Genomic DNA, 15,633 nt, shown 5'->3' with positions numbered 1-15,633 from the left:
TGTAATTTAGCTAACAAGCTAAATATTTAATCCAACTAAATAATTAAGTAAAGTTAAAATTAAATAGGTAAATATTAGCAAAACGTGTATCGTCATTTTTATTTAATGCTAAATATTTTATTCGAAAAGTATTAAGCATAACTATGCTAAAATAAAAATTATTTATTTTAGCTAAATAATTAGCTAAAAACAAAATTTAGCTAACATGCTAAGTATTCTGTGATGGATTGGTGAAAAGTCCAAGTTGTACCCCGACTCCCCAAATGACTGCTAATGTAAAAAAGAAAAAGTCAGAGTAAAAAATACTTTTCAGTATCAAGTAACAGCTCATTTATTATAAGCCTGCTAAGGAACCATTTTACGCACGTTTACATTAAACTCCCCTGAAGGCCTTTTTTTGGGGGGGTGGGGGGGGGAGTTGACATTGTGCATAATTTTTAAAAAAAGTTCTGTGAAAATATCTGAGTGAAAAACATCTAAATCAAGATTATAATTTTCGGAGTAATCATAAAACATCAGAACATAAACAGTCATTTATGTTGAGTTTTTTTTTTTTTGGGAATGCTAGCTTTACAGTTTTTCTAAAATAATTGCATTGCAAACTTGAGTTGTTTTTTTTTTCCCTTTAGAGTCACAATATGATAAAAGCGCTAATCCTTCCAGAGGCAGTGATTTGTTTTTAAAACCTTGAACATTTGGCAAAGGTGTAACTTGAACTTTTTAAAAACCAGAATCTTGTTAAAACAGGTTTATATTAGTTCATGTGTTTTAACGTGAAGTTTAAAAGTGTCCTCCAGCCTGAAGATCCGACCACATTCCAGACACTGTAAGGACTTTTTGCTGGAGTGGATCTTAAGGTGCTTTTTCTGCGCTCTCAGCGTGGGAAAGGATTTCGGACACATTGGACACCGGTAGGGACTCTCTCCGGTGTGCCGGCGAGTGTGAACAGTCAGCAGGCATTTGGCGATGAAGCCCTTCCCGCAGTGTTTGCAGGTGTATGGCCTCTCCCCCGTGTGGTACCGCATGTGAAGCTTCAGCTCCCCGTTGGAGAGGAACGCCTTGCCGCACTCGGTGCACAGGTAGTTCTTCTCCCCTCTGTGCATGCGCATGTGCCTCGTCAGGTGCTGGTTGGAGGTCTTTCCGCAGATGTGACACTTGTAGCGCCGCTCTCCGGTGTGGACGCGCGTGTGCAGGTCGAGGTAGGCCGACGACCTGAACCCTTGGCCGCAGTGCGAGCACAGGTACGGAGTCTCGCCCGTGTGGATCCGGTAGTGGACGATCAGGGACGATTTGGAGAGGTACCTTTTGTCGCACTTGTCGCATTGATATGGAGGACCTTGGCTGTTTGATGTTGCTACATTTGATAAGAGTTCGCTGGAAAGCTCACAATCGAGCCCCACGCTGGTGTTTTGAAAGAAGCGGTCTTCGAAAGCGTCGTCTATCGGACTCAGGTGCTCCTGTCGGATGTGGTTGAGGAGTGCAGACACTTTGGTGTCGGTGAAGGAACACATGGAGCAGCGATGCAGTTTTAAAGGTGCAGACATGACACCTGAAAGAGACGAATAAAACAGCTCCGAATAGCTTCACTTTCCTAAATAAAATCATTTTTAAAACTGCCTGATAATACTAAACAAAAAGCTAATACAGAAGAAAACTGTAAGAGGGCAAATACTTCTGTAAAACCTGTCGTGATACACGTCTTCATGCATACTTGAGCAGTTGGCTGCCATCACTCCGTCGCTCTGTTTATCTTCCAGGTTCTCCAGGATCGAATTGTCATGCGTTTGGCTTTCATCGTCATCAGGAGACGACCCTTTGCGCTGAACTGGTAGTTGCTGCCTCGAGTTTGCTTTCAGATGAAGAGACAGCGAGGGCAAAAACATATTCTGAGCTTGAGGCAAGCCTGTAAGAGAAAAAAAAACCCATTAAAACCCCCTCAGACCTCGTTTTTTTCTAGTGAGCCAAATTTTGTTACTCAGCTAATTTTTACTCCTCTCAAGCGTAGAAATAAAGGGCAAAAAAGACATTTTACATTTGTTACAGTAGACATGAGTTTTTCTGCTGCATTATAGCTGGAAAAACTCACGATGACGTTTTCCCCAGATTTTTGTGTGGCACAGACTGATAATTTCATCTAGCAGGACAGTATCACCCACTGATTCACTAAATAGCTTGAACTCCTCTGGATGAAACACTTTGGAAAAACTGGGAGTGCTTTACTTCCCAATCTACCGTCTAAATCCTGTTCTCACGTGGCTTAACATAGAAGATAACATAGAAGCACTAACTGGCTATGAAATGCTCAGACATGCTTCTTTCTTTGCACGGTAACACTGAATGATTTGGCGTTGCACAACATACACAAACTCCTGATGTCCATTGGGATGGACATTCAACTTTTTAAAAATCCTACGACATAATGACAGGAAAAAGATTTAAAATACCTTCAAATACTATCCACTGATATTCCACTGGAATGGATTACCATGTTAAACTAACCAAAAGAATAATAATTTAAAAAAAACAAACAAAAAAAACCAGCATGCTGGTTTTATTTATTTTCTTCAAAATTGTAGTCAATTACATTTGTTTGGATTTCCTGTTTGTTGCTCTTGGAAGTTTAGCAGCGTCCTCAGCTGTTCTGGATCCAAAACCAGCTTCCCACATTCCTCCATGACTGAGGGGGCGCTACTGAGCCACTCTGCAGTCTGCATCAGGCATTAAAATAACAACAAATAAAAACATTAACACACAGAAACCAAATCCACTCCTAACAATTAAGCCAAAGTATTTGACAACAAGTTGGAGCTTCTTCTTTAATATCCAGCACCTTTTTTCAATAACTCATTCTGACAGTTTACCTGTTTTATATCGGGAATGGGCAAGAGATTATCCAATCTGGAGATGAATTTCCAAACTAATCTTTGTAGCGTGGCTTCATACTGCTCTCCATAGTGTATTGGGAAGACTTCCTGGGAAGACAACAACCAGCATGTCCAGTCTGTATTGAAACTGTACTGGAATCACAGTGACTGTTTTAAGAGAATCCCACCTTGAAAAACCTCCTTCTTTCCTCTGCGTCCTCCAGCAAGGCATAAACAACTTCTACAAAATTTGACTTTGAACTCTCCAGCTCATTCAGCTCCTGAGTCGAAACCAAAACAATGAAGTGCGTTAGCCGTCTTCTGTGACGATAAGCAATGCAGACAGACATCAAGATCAAAATGCTGAAAATTAATGTATAGTCACATTATTATGTGTAAAAAGTCTCAAACTAAACTAAAAGTTTTGGTCATTAGCCATCTCTTTACAGCCACCTTAGTCAAATTACGTGTTCTCTCGTCTTTCCATGTTAAACTTTTTATACTTTCAGATCAACTAAAAATGGAAAAATGTACAAGATAAAAACCTCCTACGAACCTCCTGACCGCAGACAGCATCCATCTTGAGATCCTGGATAATCCTCAGGTGAGGCTGGATGTTCAGCAGGTTCGCCGTGCTCCGACTCTGACACAACTCCAGCACAAACTGAGACAGACACAGAGATATAAAAGTGCTCACTGTAATGTTTTACTCCTACGAAACGTTGAGTAAAAATGCAGTGAGATGTGGCTGCAGTTACCCTCGCCCTCAGCCTGAGCAGGAGCTGAACTCTTTCTCTGGCTGTAAGCAGCTCCGGAGACAACTCCGTCACCAGCACCACCAGCTCCTCCACCTTTCGGTAGTGTGGAACGTTGCCGCTCTGGATCACCTTCCAGGCAAAGGCACACATCAGGCGTAGGGTGGGAACCAGGAGGCACAGAGACGGGATGGACAAGCCGCACGCTGCGAACAAGACGACATCCTGATATGAGCAGATGAGCGTCGATGCGTGTCAATATGAGAGAAACTTTAACCTTGTTCTTTTCTTGAGAATCACCAAGACAGAAACATTCAAACTTTACCTTTTTATTAGTGTTATTGTCTTATTTATTACTACAGTTGTCTTTAGCAAAGTTTATTTTCCTTTACAGATGCATCTGAATCATTTAGACTGACATTTAATTCAGTAAGTCGGTTCAGAAAGTGATTTTTTTTTATAAATTACACATTATTATTTAGATGAAGCAGAAGTTTTAATATACGAAAGTTATGTTATGGCCATGTTACTGTCTACACAATCATTAGAAAGACAGCTGATTTGACTGATTTCTAGAAGAAGTCCTCATCGATTCTGATGGGTTCACAGGAAGGGCGAGTACAGAAAAGAAAGCTGGGACACAATCATTCACCGGTTCGTTACAGGAACAAAGGGTGAACTCGGCAAACAGACCAAACTACTGTCCCCCTCTAAAAAAAGGATACAGAAGCAAAAAAGAATGACATATGTAAGCATATCATTAGAAAGTTGAGTGGAAGGAAAAACTGTGGCAAGGGAAAAAAGAGCACAAGTATAATAACTGGGAAAAAAGCTGCACAAGGATATTAACTGGAAAGTTCAGTGGAAGGAAGAAAAAGGACCAAAAACGGTGTACAGCCATACAAATGGAAAGTTGAGTGGAAGAAAAAACTAACATGAAGATGTACACAAGCACATTAAGCGAAGGTTTACTGAGGAACAACTGCTTAGAAAAAGGTGTGAGGACCTCTGACAGTAAGCTGATTGAAAGGGAAACGTGTGGAAGAAGAAGATGCATAAACAAAGTTAACCACAGACTTTAGAGGACCGTGAAGAAAGGTTCATAAAATCATTAGAAGGAAGACTGATAAGGTATAGACAATGGATGGAGACACTTTGAATCAACTTTCTTGAACAAATAAACCTTCTGATAATATTCCAATTCACTAAGATGCACCTGTGAATAACCTGTAAATTACTTTTTGTGTGTTTTTCTGTCCGTATTAAAACAATACCTTCTAGTCGTTCAGGTTGTTCCTGCTGCAAAGTCTCCACAGACGACGGACCGGACTCCGTTTCTGGCTTGTGGCAACGGAAAACATTCTCCATGATGACGAACCACCTAGTCTTTTGTGCTTTGGAGTCCTTCTGCTCCTTGATCCTCTCATACTCTTGTTTGAGCAGTCGGAGTTTGGTCCTGCACTGACTGGTGGTCTTGTCGAACCCCTGGGTGGCGAGCTCGGAGCTCAGCTGGGCGTACACCCTCTGGTCGTCCTCGGTGGACTTCAGCCGGTCCTGGACGTGCTCCTCTGCCCATTTTGTCAGCAGAGCGTCAACTTCCTCCGTCGTCCAAAGAGTGTGCGAAAAATCTATTGGAAACCACAAAACCATACATGAACTCTAAACTTCTCCCCAAAGCGTTCAGCCGTCAAACATCGTCGCTCACCTTCGGGGGGATTGGAGGCCGTCAGCACGGCGGATAAATTACGCTCTTTGGAAGCGTCTCCTTCGGGGAAGAGAACGCTATCCATGATGGCAAACCAGTCGCTCTTATCGTTCACGTTTGCGCCCTCCTGCTTCAGTTTGGCGTACTCCTTCTTCAGCCTGTCCACTTTCAGACTGCACTGCTGGGGCGTCTTGGCGAAGCCGACCTGAGCCAGCTCGTCGCTGAGGTACGTGAAGACCTCGTCGTTCTCCTCCGAGGCGAGCAGCTGCTTCTGGATGTTTGGCTGCGCCCAGAGAGTGATGAGCACCTGCACTTCATCAGCGGACCACCTACATCCATCTGCGAGATTTGAAAGAAAAAGAAGAGAAAGTGCTGGATATAAATTTATGGCTAATATTTCTAAGGTGCTCAAGATTTAAACATAAAACTGCGACAGTGTAAGGAATGAAATTCATGCTTTCATTGTAATTTCTCCACTAACCCTCAGCCTCCAAGTCCCCGTCATTCGGCTCTCCTGATGAAGGTTTCAGAGTTTTGGAACATTTCGACGGCGCGCCCTGAGAACCAAGGACTTCATCCAGAATCCCAAACCACGCAGTCCTTGCCCAGCCAACATGTTGGCTGTTCTTCACCCTCCTGTAGTCCTGCTTCAGTTTTTTTATTTTCTCCTTGCATTTCTGTGCCGACTTGTTAAATCCCAGCGACGCCAGTTTGGCGCTGAGGCTGTTGTAGACGGCGTTGTTCCTCACGTTGCGGCGGAGCTCCTCCTGGACGACCGGGTTGGCCCAGTAAGCCAGCAAAGCCTGGACCTCCTTTTTAGACCAGCTGCATGTGTGGACGTCTGTTTAATTAAAAGCAAGTTGCACAAACTCAGTATTCATAAGTTTTGAGCTCTAAATAACACATAACACAGGTTTTAACAGGCAGAAATGTTGATGGTTGAAGTGCAACATGCTAAAGGAAATTGTGTGATAATTTTTCTTTCAAGATCAAGGACCCGATAAAAGGCTTTTGATAAGTTCTCATTTGTTGTGTTTTTGGAAACAGAAGATTAAAACAGCTACTAGTTGAATCTTCTGTTTCAGGGCTTTTATACCGACATTTTCGTTTTTCCACATGTCTGGTCGCAAACATGTCAGGTGCCTGCTGAGAGACGGAGGAACCCGCCGTGCTTGTCGATGCCGCGTTGTCTTCAATTCTGACTACGAAGAAATCCGTTTCTTTCATCACGTCGGAGGGCGTGGGCGCCGGGTCGGGCTCGGAGAAGGTGTCAAAGTCGTTTGTCGGAGGGGAAAAACCTGCAACAAAAGCGCATTAAAATCTAATAAGCTTCGCCTACTGGAACCTGCAGGTGGACGGATGTTTTCTTCTGATTACCTTCACAGTTCTCTTCAAACAAAACTGGGAGAGCGGGCTCTGCTGAGGACAGCTTTGGGGTTTCTGGATGTTTTTGTGCTGCAGCAACCGAAGCGCCAAGAACCTGATCAATGATGTCAAACCATATATTCTTCCCACCGTCCAGGTGATTGCTGTTCTTGATTCTCCTGTAATCCTGCTTCAGCTTCTTCAGTTTCTCCTTGCACTTCTGCGCCGTTTTGTTGTACCCGAGCGACGCCAGTTTGGCGCTGAGGCTGCTGTAGACGGCGTTGTTCCTCACGTTGCGACTGAGCTCCTGCTGCACGGCCGGATTGGCCCAATGCGTCAGCAACGTTAGGACCTCTTTCTTTGACCAGCTGCATGTGGGCTTATCTGAGAAAAACAAAGAGGATACAGCCAAAGGTGAAGAGTCGATTGGTTCTAGTGTACCACTACACCAGACTGTCTTTATTTACACCACTATGATGGCGTATTCTCACTTTTAGAGACAAATCAGTCCTTGATCTTACCTCTTCTCCTTCCCACAGTGGTGGGTGGCCACATGGCTGAAGTCTGCAATAAAGCCTCAACCGCCCCGTTGCTTGTGCACGGAGTATTAGAGTCCTCCACTTTAATGGGGAAGAAAACAGCATCCTTTGTGATTTCTGTTTTTTTAAGTCCTTGGAAACTTGTGGTGAAAGAATTGGGAATATTTGTCACAACAGATGGATCTGCAAGGGGGAGAAAAAGGATAAAATGTGTATTAGTTTTGGCTGTCTTGATGCACACAATATAAAATGTGCCCAGGATGTGCATTTGGGAATTAATTTGAATTTTACATTCTCCAACTTTTTCATATACATATTAAACTAAAAGGTTAAATTTGTGTCCCTGCAAAAATTCTGTAATTTAGTTCCATTTAAAATTACTTTGATTTTGCATTACAATACAATTTGATTCCTACTTTTATTCTTCTTTCCCTATTGAAATATTTTCAGAATTTCATGGTATATTGTTTTCAACACAGCAGAGATGCCTGTCTCCCCTTAATAACTTTGCACAATCACATAAAGTCTGATCAGAATCAATGTTGTTAAAAGAACAAACATGACTCATGGCTAAACTTTTAGAAATATTTCTTGTATGGTGATGAATAAAGTTAATAACATTAAAAAACTTAAATTAAATTGAATGTTGATTCATAACATTTCAGTGCCTGTCTTTAAAATAACACTTTTGTGCCAAGGAGATCCAAGTAGAGCAATATATTTAAAACTGACAACGTACAAAAATAATAATAAAAAAGTCAATGATGTGTTTTATTTTACTATATAGTATTCTTTAAAAAATCTCACTCAACCTTTTGGTACTTTTTAAAATGAATAAACAAAGAGACTTTGATAATTTGAGAGATTAAAAATTCATAAATATTTGTTAAAACTGCCTGTGCTAAAATTGATAATTGCATTCATTGTAAACAATGTTAATTTCAAAGGCTCTTTAAGAGATAATTTTTGTATTTTAGGGAACAAGCAAGGGAACCTTAAGAATTAAATGAATGATCAATTTCATAAAGAACGGATGAGATAATCAGTTTCTAACGGTGAATATTGGGCTTTTAGTGAATGTTGTTCTAACAATATATTCACAGGAGTCCTGCAGCATCACCATCCTTTATGACAGAGCCTAAGCGTCAGAGCAATTAAAAGGGTGTTTCAGACAGGCTTGTCTCTAAGGTTTGTCACCACTGACTGACTCCCAGTGCGGTCAGTCTGCCTGACATTTCCCTATAAACCTTCTCATTGCTTATCGATATTGCCAACTCACGTTGAATTTTCTCCTCCGACCACAGGGAGAGGAGCGCCTCGGTCTGTTCGGGAGACCAGCTCACCGTTGGCTCCATGTCCGCTTCTTCTACCGTGAACACAAAGCTTACAAAATACTGATAATAGTACAAAAGATTAATGTGGAATGTTTTCACTTTTTTATTATTATTATTTTTTTCAAAATGGCGCCCAGTTTTCTGGTCGCTGTAGTGACGTATTAGGACACGAGCCAATCAGAACGAAAACGTAGCCGTCGCCGTTACTTCAGCTGTTCATTGCAGCGATACGCCAATGTAGCCGCCATCTTGGTAGAGGATACCCTCCTCTCCACGGAATAGTAGTCTGTTTTATTGCAGGAATCATTTGTAATATAAGATAGCAATGTTTAATTTATAATAATAAAATAATAAAATGATTAAAAACTACGATATTTCAAGATGGCACTGATTCATTTAAAATATAAATATACACAAAAAGATCTACAACCCTGAGGAATGCTGCTATGCAAATATTGAATTTGACAAGTAAAATACGGTACAATTACAACTGAACAGCTGCTGGTAGCTATGCATTTTCTCTGGATGCTTTGATGCTACTGCAGTAGAATCTCACCCAAAGCATCCAAGTTTAACTGTTAGTTTTTTGTGTTTTTTCTGAAAACACAATTGAAGCAGCTCTTGCTCCAATTAACTCAGTAATCTTTGTTTTTTTAACACAAAAACTCCTGGACCGGTGCTTGTGACCCCTTTCTGTAATTTCAACCCCTGCCAGTCTGACAGCAGATGGCTGCTCGTCCTGAGCATGGTTTTGGTTCTGCTGGCGGTTTCCTTCTGTTGAAGGGAAATGATTCTTTGACTGTTATGTGGTCATGCAGCAATCTGCAGAGCATTTTCCCCACTACTACTGACATTACAACTAACCTTTGTCTTGTGGGAGTCCATTTCAGAAAGAATTATAAGACATTAGAAAAACAGTTATTTTACTATTTATTTTTCTTTTTACAGCATGAAAAACCAAAATACACTGAGAACAGGCATATTATAACTGGGGTATATACATAACTGCTTGCACATAATTTTAATGACACATTTTCTGTGATAAACTTTAAATCTAATCAATTTCTACTGTTTAAGTAATAAAATAGAAAAAAAAAACAAGTGATACATAAATCAAAACAAAAAGGTTCTTGGCATTCAGCAAAAACAGAAAAGTTGAAATGTTTACATCAATGATTGAATAGAGAATATTGATAAAGAACGATTTCCACCAGAATAGTGAAATAAAATGTCTTTTTCTGCCACGGCCTTTTTAATACACAGAAAACAAAAAATGTCAACAGTCACATGTTTTGGAAAAAAAAAAAAGTATTGTTGGATTTTCTCATTACAAGCTGACTGTAAAAATGCAGCCTTCTGCTAAAGATGATGGATTTTTATAAAGATGCATCGATCAGCAAAGAATTATAGACCTGCTGATTTTCCCTTTATTGACTGATTTGAATGTATCAACAAACACATAATTAAAAATCAGATGAAGACTCTGAATCTGTGGTTTGATTCATAAAGGGAATAATCTTCCAAGTTCTTCATTTCCTGTTGGATTCACAAAATAAGTAGATCAAAAAAACTGCTGTACATCTTTTTTCTCTAAAGTGTTGTAGAAAGTCTTTATCAGAAAGGAAAAGCATGATCAGTGCATCAATTCTTTTAAACAATTTCCAAAATCTGATTTTTTTAAATTATTATTATTCAAATAATGGATTCTGATTCATCAGCCAGTCAGCTAATTTTTTCCAGATCCAGATGGTTCTATTCAGTAAATACACCCAAATTACTTTTCATCACTTCCTGTCCATAAATGAATCAATCACCATTCATTTGAGTTCATTAAAATCATAATCTATAAATGTTAAGAACATAGTCTTTAATGCCTTATTGGGGATAAAATTGTAATTCTGTAAATTTTGCAGGATCCAAATTGTACAAAGATGATGCACTGTCCTTTTTTTTGAGCTACAGTTCTTACAGGAACAAAAAAGGCCTGATATGTGCATATTTATTTTTGTTTTGAACTAAACTTCTGACAGCTACCCTTTTGTTTGTATTACTAAAACAAACTCTGACCATTATTCATGCATGAGCAAACAAGAGCCACTCTAAACTCTAACTATAATCTTAAGATTCAGTTGTCTTTTAATCAGCCACGTGTTTTCAGTCATAGATCCACGTACTCAGCGGCATCTTTAAGTTGGCTCTGAATAGTAGCTGTTTCCATCGACCTATCAGAGCAGCGATCAGCAATGAGCTCCAAACTCAGATCAGGGGATTCTCCTTCAATAGTTGTCATCGCTGCCCTCTTCTTCCTCGTCGTATTTCCTGTTCAGCGACTGCTTCTTGTGCTTTCCCCTCACCCTCCGCTTGCCGGCAAAATCAGGGTTTGCCTCCTTCACGTGGATCTGCTCGTGCTTCCTGAGCAGGGCGGGAACCGTGAACCCTTTCCCGCACGTCTCGCATGTCCAGGGTTTCTTACACGAGTGAGTCCTTTTGTGGACGTTGAGGTGGGACGCCAGCTTGTAGGTCTTCCCGCACACATCGCAGTTGAAGGGACGCTCGTTGGTGTGCAGCCGGATGTGGACCTTCAGGTTCCCGACCTGCGTGAAGCTCTTGTCGCACAGTGGGCACCGGTAGGGTCTCTCTCGGGTGTGGATCCTCAGATGAACTCGCAGGCAGTACTTGCTGGAGAACTTCTTCTGGCAGACGGGGCACGGGATCTTCGTTTTGGGCAGGTGGTCGTGTTGGTGCCTCTTCAGGTCGGACAGGTACACGAACGTCTTCCCGCATTGGGAGCAGAGGTACTGGCGTTCGCCGATGTGGTAGCCCATGTGTCTCTTCAACAAACTGGGGACCAGGAACCGCTTCCCGCAGCGCTCGCACATGTGCGGGCGGTCCCGGGTGTGCCAGCGCTCGTGGTTAGAGAGCTTGAATGCCGTCGGGAAGGTTTTGCTGCAGTGCTTGCAGGGGAACGTCATCTGGCTCGTGTGACACTCCATGTGCCGCTTGAAGTAGGTGGACTGCGTGAAGCCCTTATTACAGATGTTGCAGTAGAAAGGCTTCTGTCCGCTGTGGGCGAGGATGTGCTTCGTCAGGGTCTGCAGTTTGGCGAAACACTTGCCGCACTGGCCGCAGGCGAAGGGCCGCATTGTGCTGTGCGTCTTCAGGTGGTTGTTGAGGAACGCCTGCGTGCGGAAGCTCTTGTTGCACGCTGAGCATTGAAAGGGCTTCTCTCCCGTGTGAATGCGCTCGTGGTCCATCAGCTTGGACTGGTAGGGGAAGCTCTTATCGCACACGGTGCAGCTGAACCGATCAATCAGGTGTCTCAACTGCTTCTTCCGTCTGATGCTTGGCCTCGGGTCGTCGTCGTCGTCGCTCAGTCTGCCGGGAGGAAGGGGCGGCAACGCTGGGAGAGACATGGAGTTTGTGGCAATCTGTGACACCCACTGATGTAAAGTGACTCGATGGGTTTGAGGCTTTTGGTTGTCTTTCGCTAACGTGGAAGAAGTTTTGGCGGGCACTTGAACAACCCTGAAAGGGATTGATTTCAGAGGCAGCTGCTGTAACTCTGGTTTCTCTGACGCTGCTGGTGTTCCATCCTTCTTTTCTCCTTGAGGAGTCGTTGCCACCTGCTGCTGCTGTTCAGAACTTTTTTCCGGCTGGCTTTGCACTGTTGCTGTGACATCCTTTTCCTTTGCTCCGTTTTCATCGGCTGTTTTGTCGCCTACTGGCTCTTCCTGCTGAGGTGCATCGACGGAGGGTGCCAGGCTTGAAGCATCATCTGAAAGACCTCCAACGTCTTCGCTGTCACTGAGAGAGGCAGGGCTGCTTTCCGTGACTGCGACCTCTGGTTGCTTTTGTGGCTGTTGCTGTGGCTGTGGTGGCGGCGCAGAGGGTGTTTCTACTGGCTTGGGCATGAAAGCCAAAGAGGAGAGCACACAGTCGCCCACTGAAGTCGAAACAGTTGCTGCAGAAAACAAAAACAACGAAAAGAAGTACAGTTAGTCATTATTTCTCCTAACAGGTTTCTTCTTTGTCACCAAAATCGCCAATAAAATTAACTAAAAGTGCTTTTCAAAAATATTTAATACCCTCCAAAAAATAAAAAAATCACATTTACATTACAGGCCTAAACTCTAATGTTTGAAAACTATGTAACCCTCCCTTCCAAAAATAGCATATACTACATTATATTGGTTTACATCATAAAATCCCAACTCTGTGGTTGTGTTTGGAAAAAAATATACCTTTCACACCAAGGAGTCCTTTGCTCTGATGGTGCTGCAGAAGAGTCTTTAGATCGCCACGGTCGGGGATGAACCCCCCACATGCATCAAGAACAGTTGCATCCGTCGAGATCATGGCACCAAGCTAAAGCAGGAGTACCAAGAAGTGGAAGTTATCAGTACATTTTCAGCATAAACTGTATTGCAGTAGTGATTTTTCTGTACGTCCTTGCAGATTTGATCTATTCTAATTCTGATTCATTAAAAAAAAGTTAACTGCAGAGGGCAAATTGCTGAGATGATAGGCATGCATACTTGAGACAGATTGGGAACGGGAAGAAGTTGCTCCAGTTTGCACACCAGGCCAGCAATCAAGGCTTGCAGTGCTGTGTCAAACTTGACGCCGTACTGAACAGGGAACATTTCCTGCAAAAGTTGTTTCAAGTGTCAAGCAAGCATGCAATAGAACTGGATCTACAGACAATATAAGAGACGATAATAATAATAATAAAAAAACAAGTTCCAACACACATCAAGTCATACCTGAAAGAACCGTTTCCTCTCAGTGGGATTTTTAAGCAGATTCTGAATCAGAACCATAAAGTTTGTCTGGGATTTCTCCACCTCTACATCCTTCTAAGGTATAAAAACATTCAGTCAGATTTTATTCATACCACATTATCCTGGTATATTGTGTTTAGTTGGAATACACAGCTTATATTACAGACGTATCAACAAGTTGCATGCATACCGCTGAGGATGTTATCTTTAACCTATTTATAAGAGTCTGAATAGTCTTGGAATCTGGTGGGCCGTCATTCTGAAGCAGGTCCAAGATTATCTAAGTGATTGAACAGAAATACAAATATAAGAGTGGTGAGAAAACAAATAATCTGAGAGTTCTGTTGTAGGCATAAAAAAAAGAAAACTCACCCTTGCTCTTAACCCCAAGATAAGTTGCGCTGTCTGCTTGAAACTCAGAAGCTCAGGGACAATCTGTGTCACCATGGTCACAAACTCCTCCACTTTGCCGTAATGCTTCACATTCCTCTGCCGTATGACCTGCCATATGTACGAATAGGTCAGCTGCAGTGGGGAGGCCAGCAGGCGGAGGGAGGCCAGAGGAAGGGCGCCTCCTGTTCAAAGACATTACGGCTGCAGTGTTACAAGTGATGGGAGTTACATGTGCAATGAGAACAGGCCACACAGATGTATGATGAAAAGCTCAACAATCAAGAAATCTAGGTCCTGGCAAATAATCAATTTCAAATATACATACTTTTCCAGACACAAACGTTAAGACTTTTAAAACAATTTATAAAGTTAAAAAAAATAGATATAATGATACCCACCTAGCTGGGTTTCATTATGAAGTCACTAAATCAAGTTGACAATTTGTGGCAGGACTTGAAAACTGATGTTTATATTTCTCCTACAATCTGATTGAGCTTTTGCTACTTTACAAAGAAGAATGAAAAAAAAACTCTTAGTCTCTAAGATCTGCAAAGCACCCCAGAACGCAAGCAGCTGAAAGGTGGCTCTACAAAATGATTCAGAATTTATTTAGTGAAATGCACGCCACACTTTTCAGATTTCCATTTACAAAAACTGCTTTAAAACCATGGATTTTTCTTCCAATTCAGAATTATGTACCGTTTTGTTTTGGTCTGTTTCAAGGTAAAGCGACGTGCTGCCACAGGGGGCGCTGCAGCAGTGACCAGGGTGTAGAGTAGTTTTTGGAAAAAGTGCACGCCTGCGTGTGCGTGTGCAGTGATGGAGAGATTGAGCGCCAAGCTAATGTCATACTTCAAACTTTGCAAGCAGATATCAGTCCGCCACACTGACGTGATAAGCCGTTTCTGGAGATGCTTTACAGCTGAGCGGAGCGCGCATTTGGATGGCTTCATTTAAGCGACAAAAATCACAAAGCAGCCAAAGCTTGATAGTTAGCTGACTTCCTTATTATTCATCTCCAGCAAAACACGGAGCAGACGTGTGTTTGTTTATGCCGCTGAAAATGAGAAAACAGTCTTCTTGGAGCAGATGGAGCTTCCTTCATTTTCATATTTTACACCATTCTCGGCGGCAGCTACAGTTAGCTTAGCAACTTACCTGTTGTATTGGAGCGTCTATCCATACTGGCCTCAAAATGCGCGGCTGGGTCAACCAACTGACTGACGGCTCAAAACAAACTAATAAAACAACAGTCTATCCTTAAATATAATAGTTACAATTATTTAACCGTCTTATCTCGGGCGTCAAGCCACGAAGAATAATGGCGGCCACTGGATTCCAGCCTTCCAAAACAAAAGCCTGACTACTTCCGCCGGATGTTCCTGTACAATATAAAAGCACCGTCCTTGAGTATGTGATGGGAGTCCCGGCTTTATTTTCCAAGATCCTGATCATTTGGCTCAAAAGGCAGCTTCCAAATTATTCCTCATAGTGCACCGTTTCTGACGTAATCAAAATTAAGTGTTTATTCGGAAAATAAGCATACACATATAAATGCATCATCAAAAAAGTATTTGATTAAAGCATTTTCATTGCCTTTTTTCCAGCATTCATTTCCTGTCCCATTCTCTAAATATTGCATCACAGTCAGTCTTTTGATTTCGCATTTTCTGTTTATTACCTTTTCATAGTTTTAACGTTAACTTAAATATTTACACTCATAACACTCGAACCGTTCTGACATACTGACCTATTTAAATGTTTTTCACAAAAATCGTGTTTTTTTTTAAATGAAAATATGTAGATGTCAAAGCAAAAACCACATTTAGAAGGCGTCTTTACACTCTTTATGTCTGTTGTTCCTCTTATTTTAAGCAATCCTGGTTTGTCATCATGG

General features: G+C 41.8%; 2 protein-coding genes across 5 annotated transcripts; both read right to left on the bottom strand.

Moving 5' to 3' along the window:
- Positions 1-306: 306 nt before the first annotated feature.
- LOC106919373 (uncharacterized) lies at positions 307-8,699 on the bottom strand. Of its 3 annotated transcripts, none has more exons than XM_014989674.2 (14): positions 8,508-8,699; positions 7,211-7,411; positions 6,702-7,073; positions 6,425-6,622; positions 5,806-6,165; positions 5,325-5,663; positions 4,894-5,247; positions 3,623-3,825; positions 3,421-3,528; positions 3,053-3,145; positions 2,862-2,972; positions 2,585-2,708; positions 1,673-1,903; positions 307-1,549 (listed from the first exon to the last, which is right to left on the bottom strand). In XM_014989674.2, exons 1-14 carry the CDS (start codon positions 8,581-8,583, stop codon positions 750-752), a joined length of 3,570 nt encoding a protein of 1,189 aa, XP_014845160.1. In that variant the 5' UTR covers positions 8,584-8,699; the 3' UTR covers positions 307-749. The 3 variants fall into 3 exon arrangements, with proteins under 3 accessions (XP_014845160.1, XP_014845161.1, XP_087859213.1); XM_014989675.2 differs by having other exon boundaries at positions 1,712-1,903; XM_088003087.1 differs by having other exon boundaries at positions 1,251-1,549; positions 1,684-1,903.
- Positions 8,700-9,479: 780 nt separating this feature from the next.
- On the bottom strand, positions 9,480-15,121 carry LOC106919372 (uncharacterized). Of its 2 annotated transcripts, none has more exons than XM_014989671.2 (7): positions 14,895-15,121; positions 13,716-13,918; positions 13,534-13,623; positions 13,326-13,418; positions 13,098-13,208; positions 12,804-12,927; positions 9,480-12,523 (listed from the first exon to the last, which is right to left on the bottom strand). In XM_014989671.2, the coding sequence occupies exons 1-7, from the start codon at positions 14,917-14,919 to the stop codon at positions 10,839-10,841; spliced, it is 2,331 nt and encodes a 776-aa protein (XP_014845157.1). In that variant the 5' UTR covers positions 14,920-15,121; the 3' UTR covers positions 9,480-10,838. The 2 variants fall into 2 exon arrangements, with proteins under 2 accessions (XP_014845157.1, XP_014845158.1); XM_014989672.2 differs by having other exon boundaries at positions 13,326-13,415.
- Between the last annotated feature and the right edge of the window lie 512 nt (positions 15,122-15,633).

This window comes from Poecilia mexicana, unplaced genomic scaffold, assembly GCF_051168715.1.
Source record: "Poecilia mexicana isolate PSO_F unplaced genomic scaffold, ASM5116871v1 scaffold_23, whole genome shotgun sequence".
In the NCBI taxonomy this organism is placed as follows: Eukaryota; Metazoa; Chordata; class Actinopteri; order Cyprinodontiformes; family Poeciliidae; genus Poecilia; species Poecilia mexicana.
The sequence above is the reverse complement of the archived record's forward strand: the minus strand, read 5'-3'. Positions and strand labels throughout refer to the sequence as shown.

Coding starts and splice junctions, on each gene's coding strand:
- LOC106919372 (XM_014989671.2), bottom strand. CDS start 14,919: ATGGATAGACGCTCCAATACAACAG. Junction 13,419..13,533: donor TAAAGATAACATCCTCAGCG/GTATGCATGCAA, acceptor TTTATACCTTAG/AAGGATGTAGAGGTGGAGAA. Junction 13,209..13,325: donor AGAGGAAACGGTTCTTTCAG/GTATGACTTGAT, acceptor CAACTTTTGCAG/GAAATGTTCCCTGTTCAGTA.
- LOC106919373 (XM_014989674.2), bottom strand. CDS start 8,583: ATGGAGCCAACGGTGAGCTGGTCTCCCGAACAGACCGAGGCGCTCCTC. Junction 6,623..6,701: donor GTTTGAAGAGAACTGTGAAG/GTAATCAGAAGA, acceptor CTTTTGTTGCAG/GTTTTTCCCCTCCGACAAAC. Junction 3,146..3,420: donor ATGCTGTCTGCGGTCAGGAG/GTTCGTAGGAGG, acceptor GTTTCGACTCAG/GAGCTGAATGAGCTGGAGAG.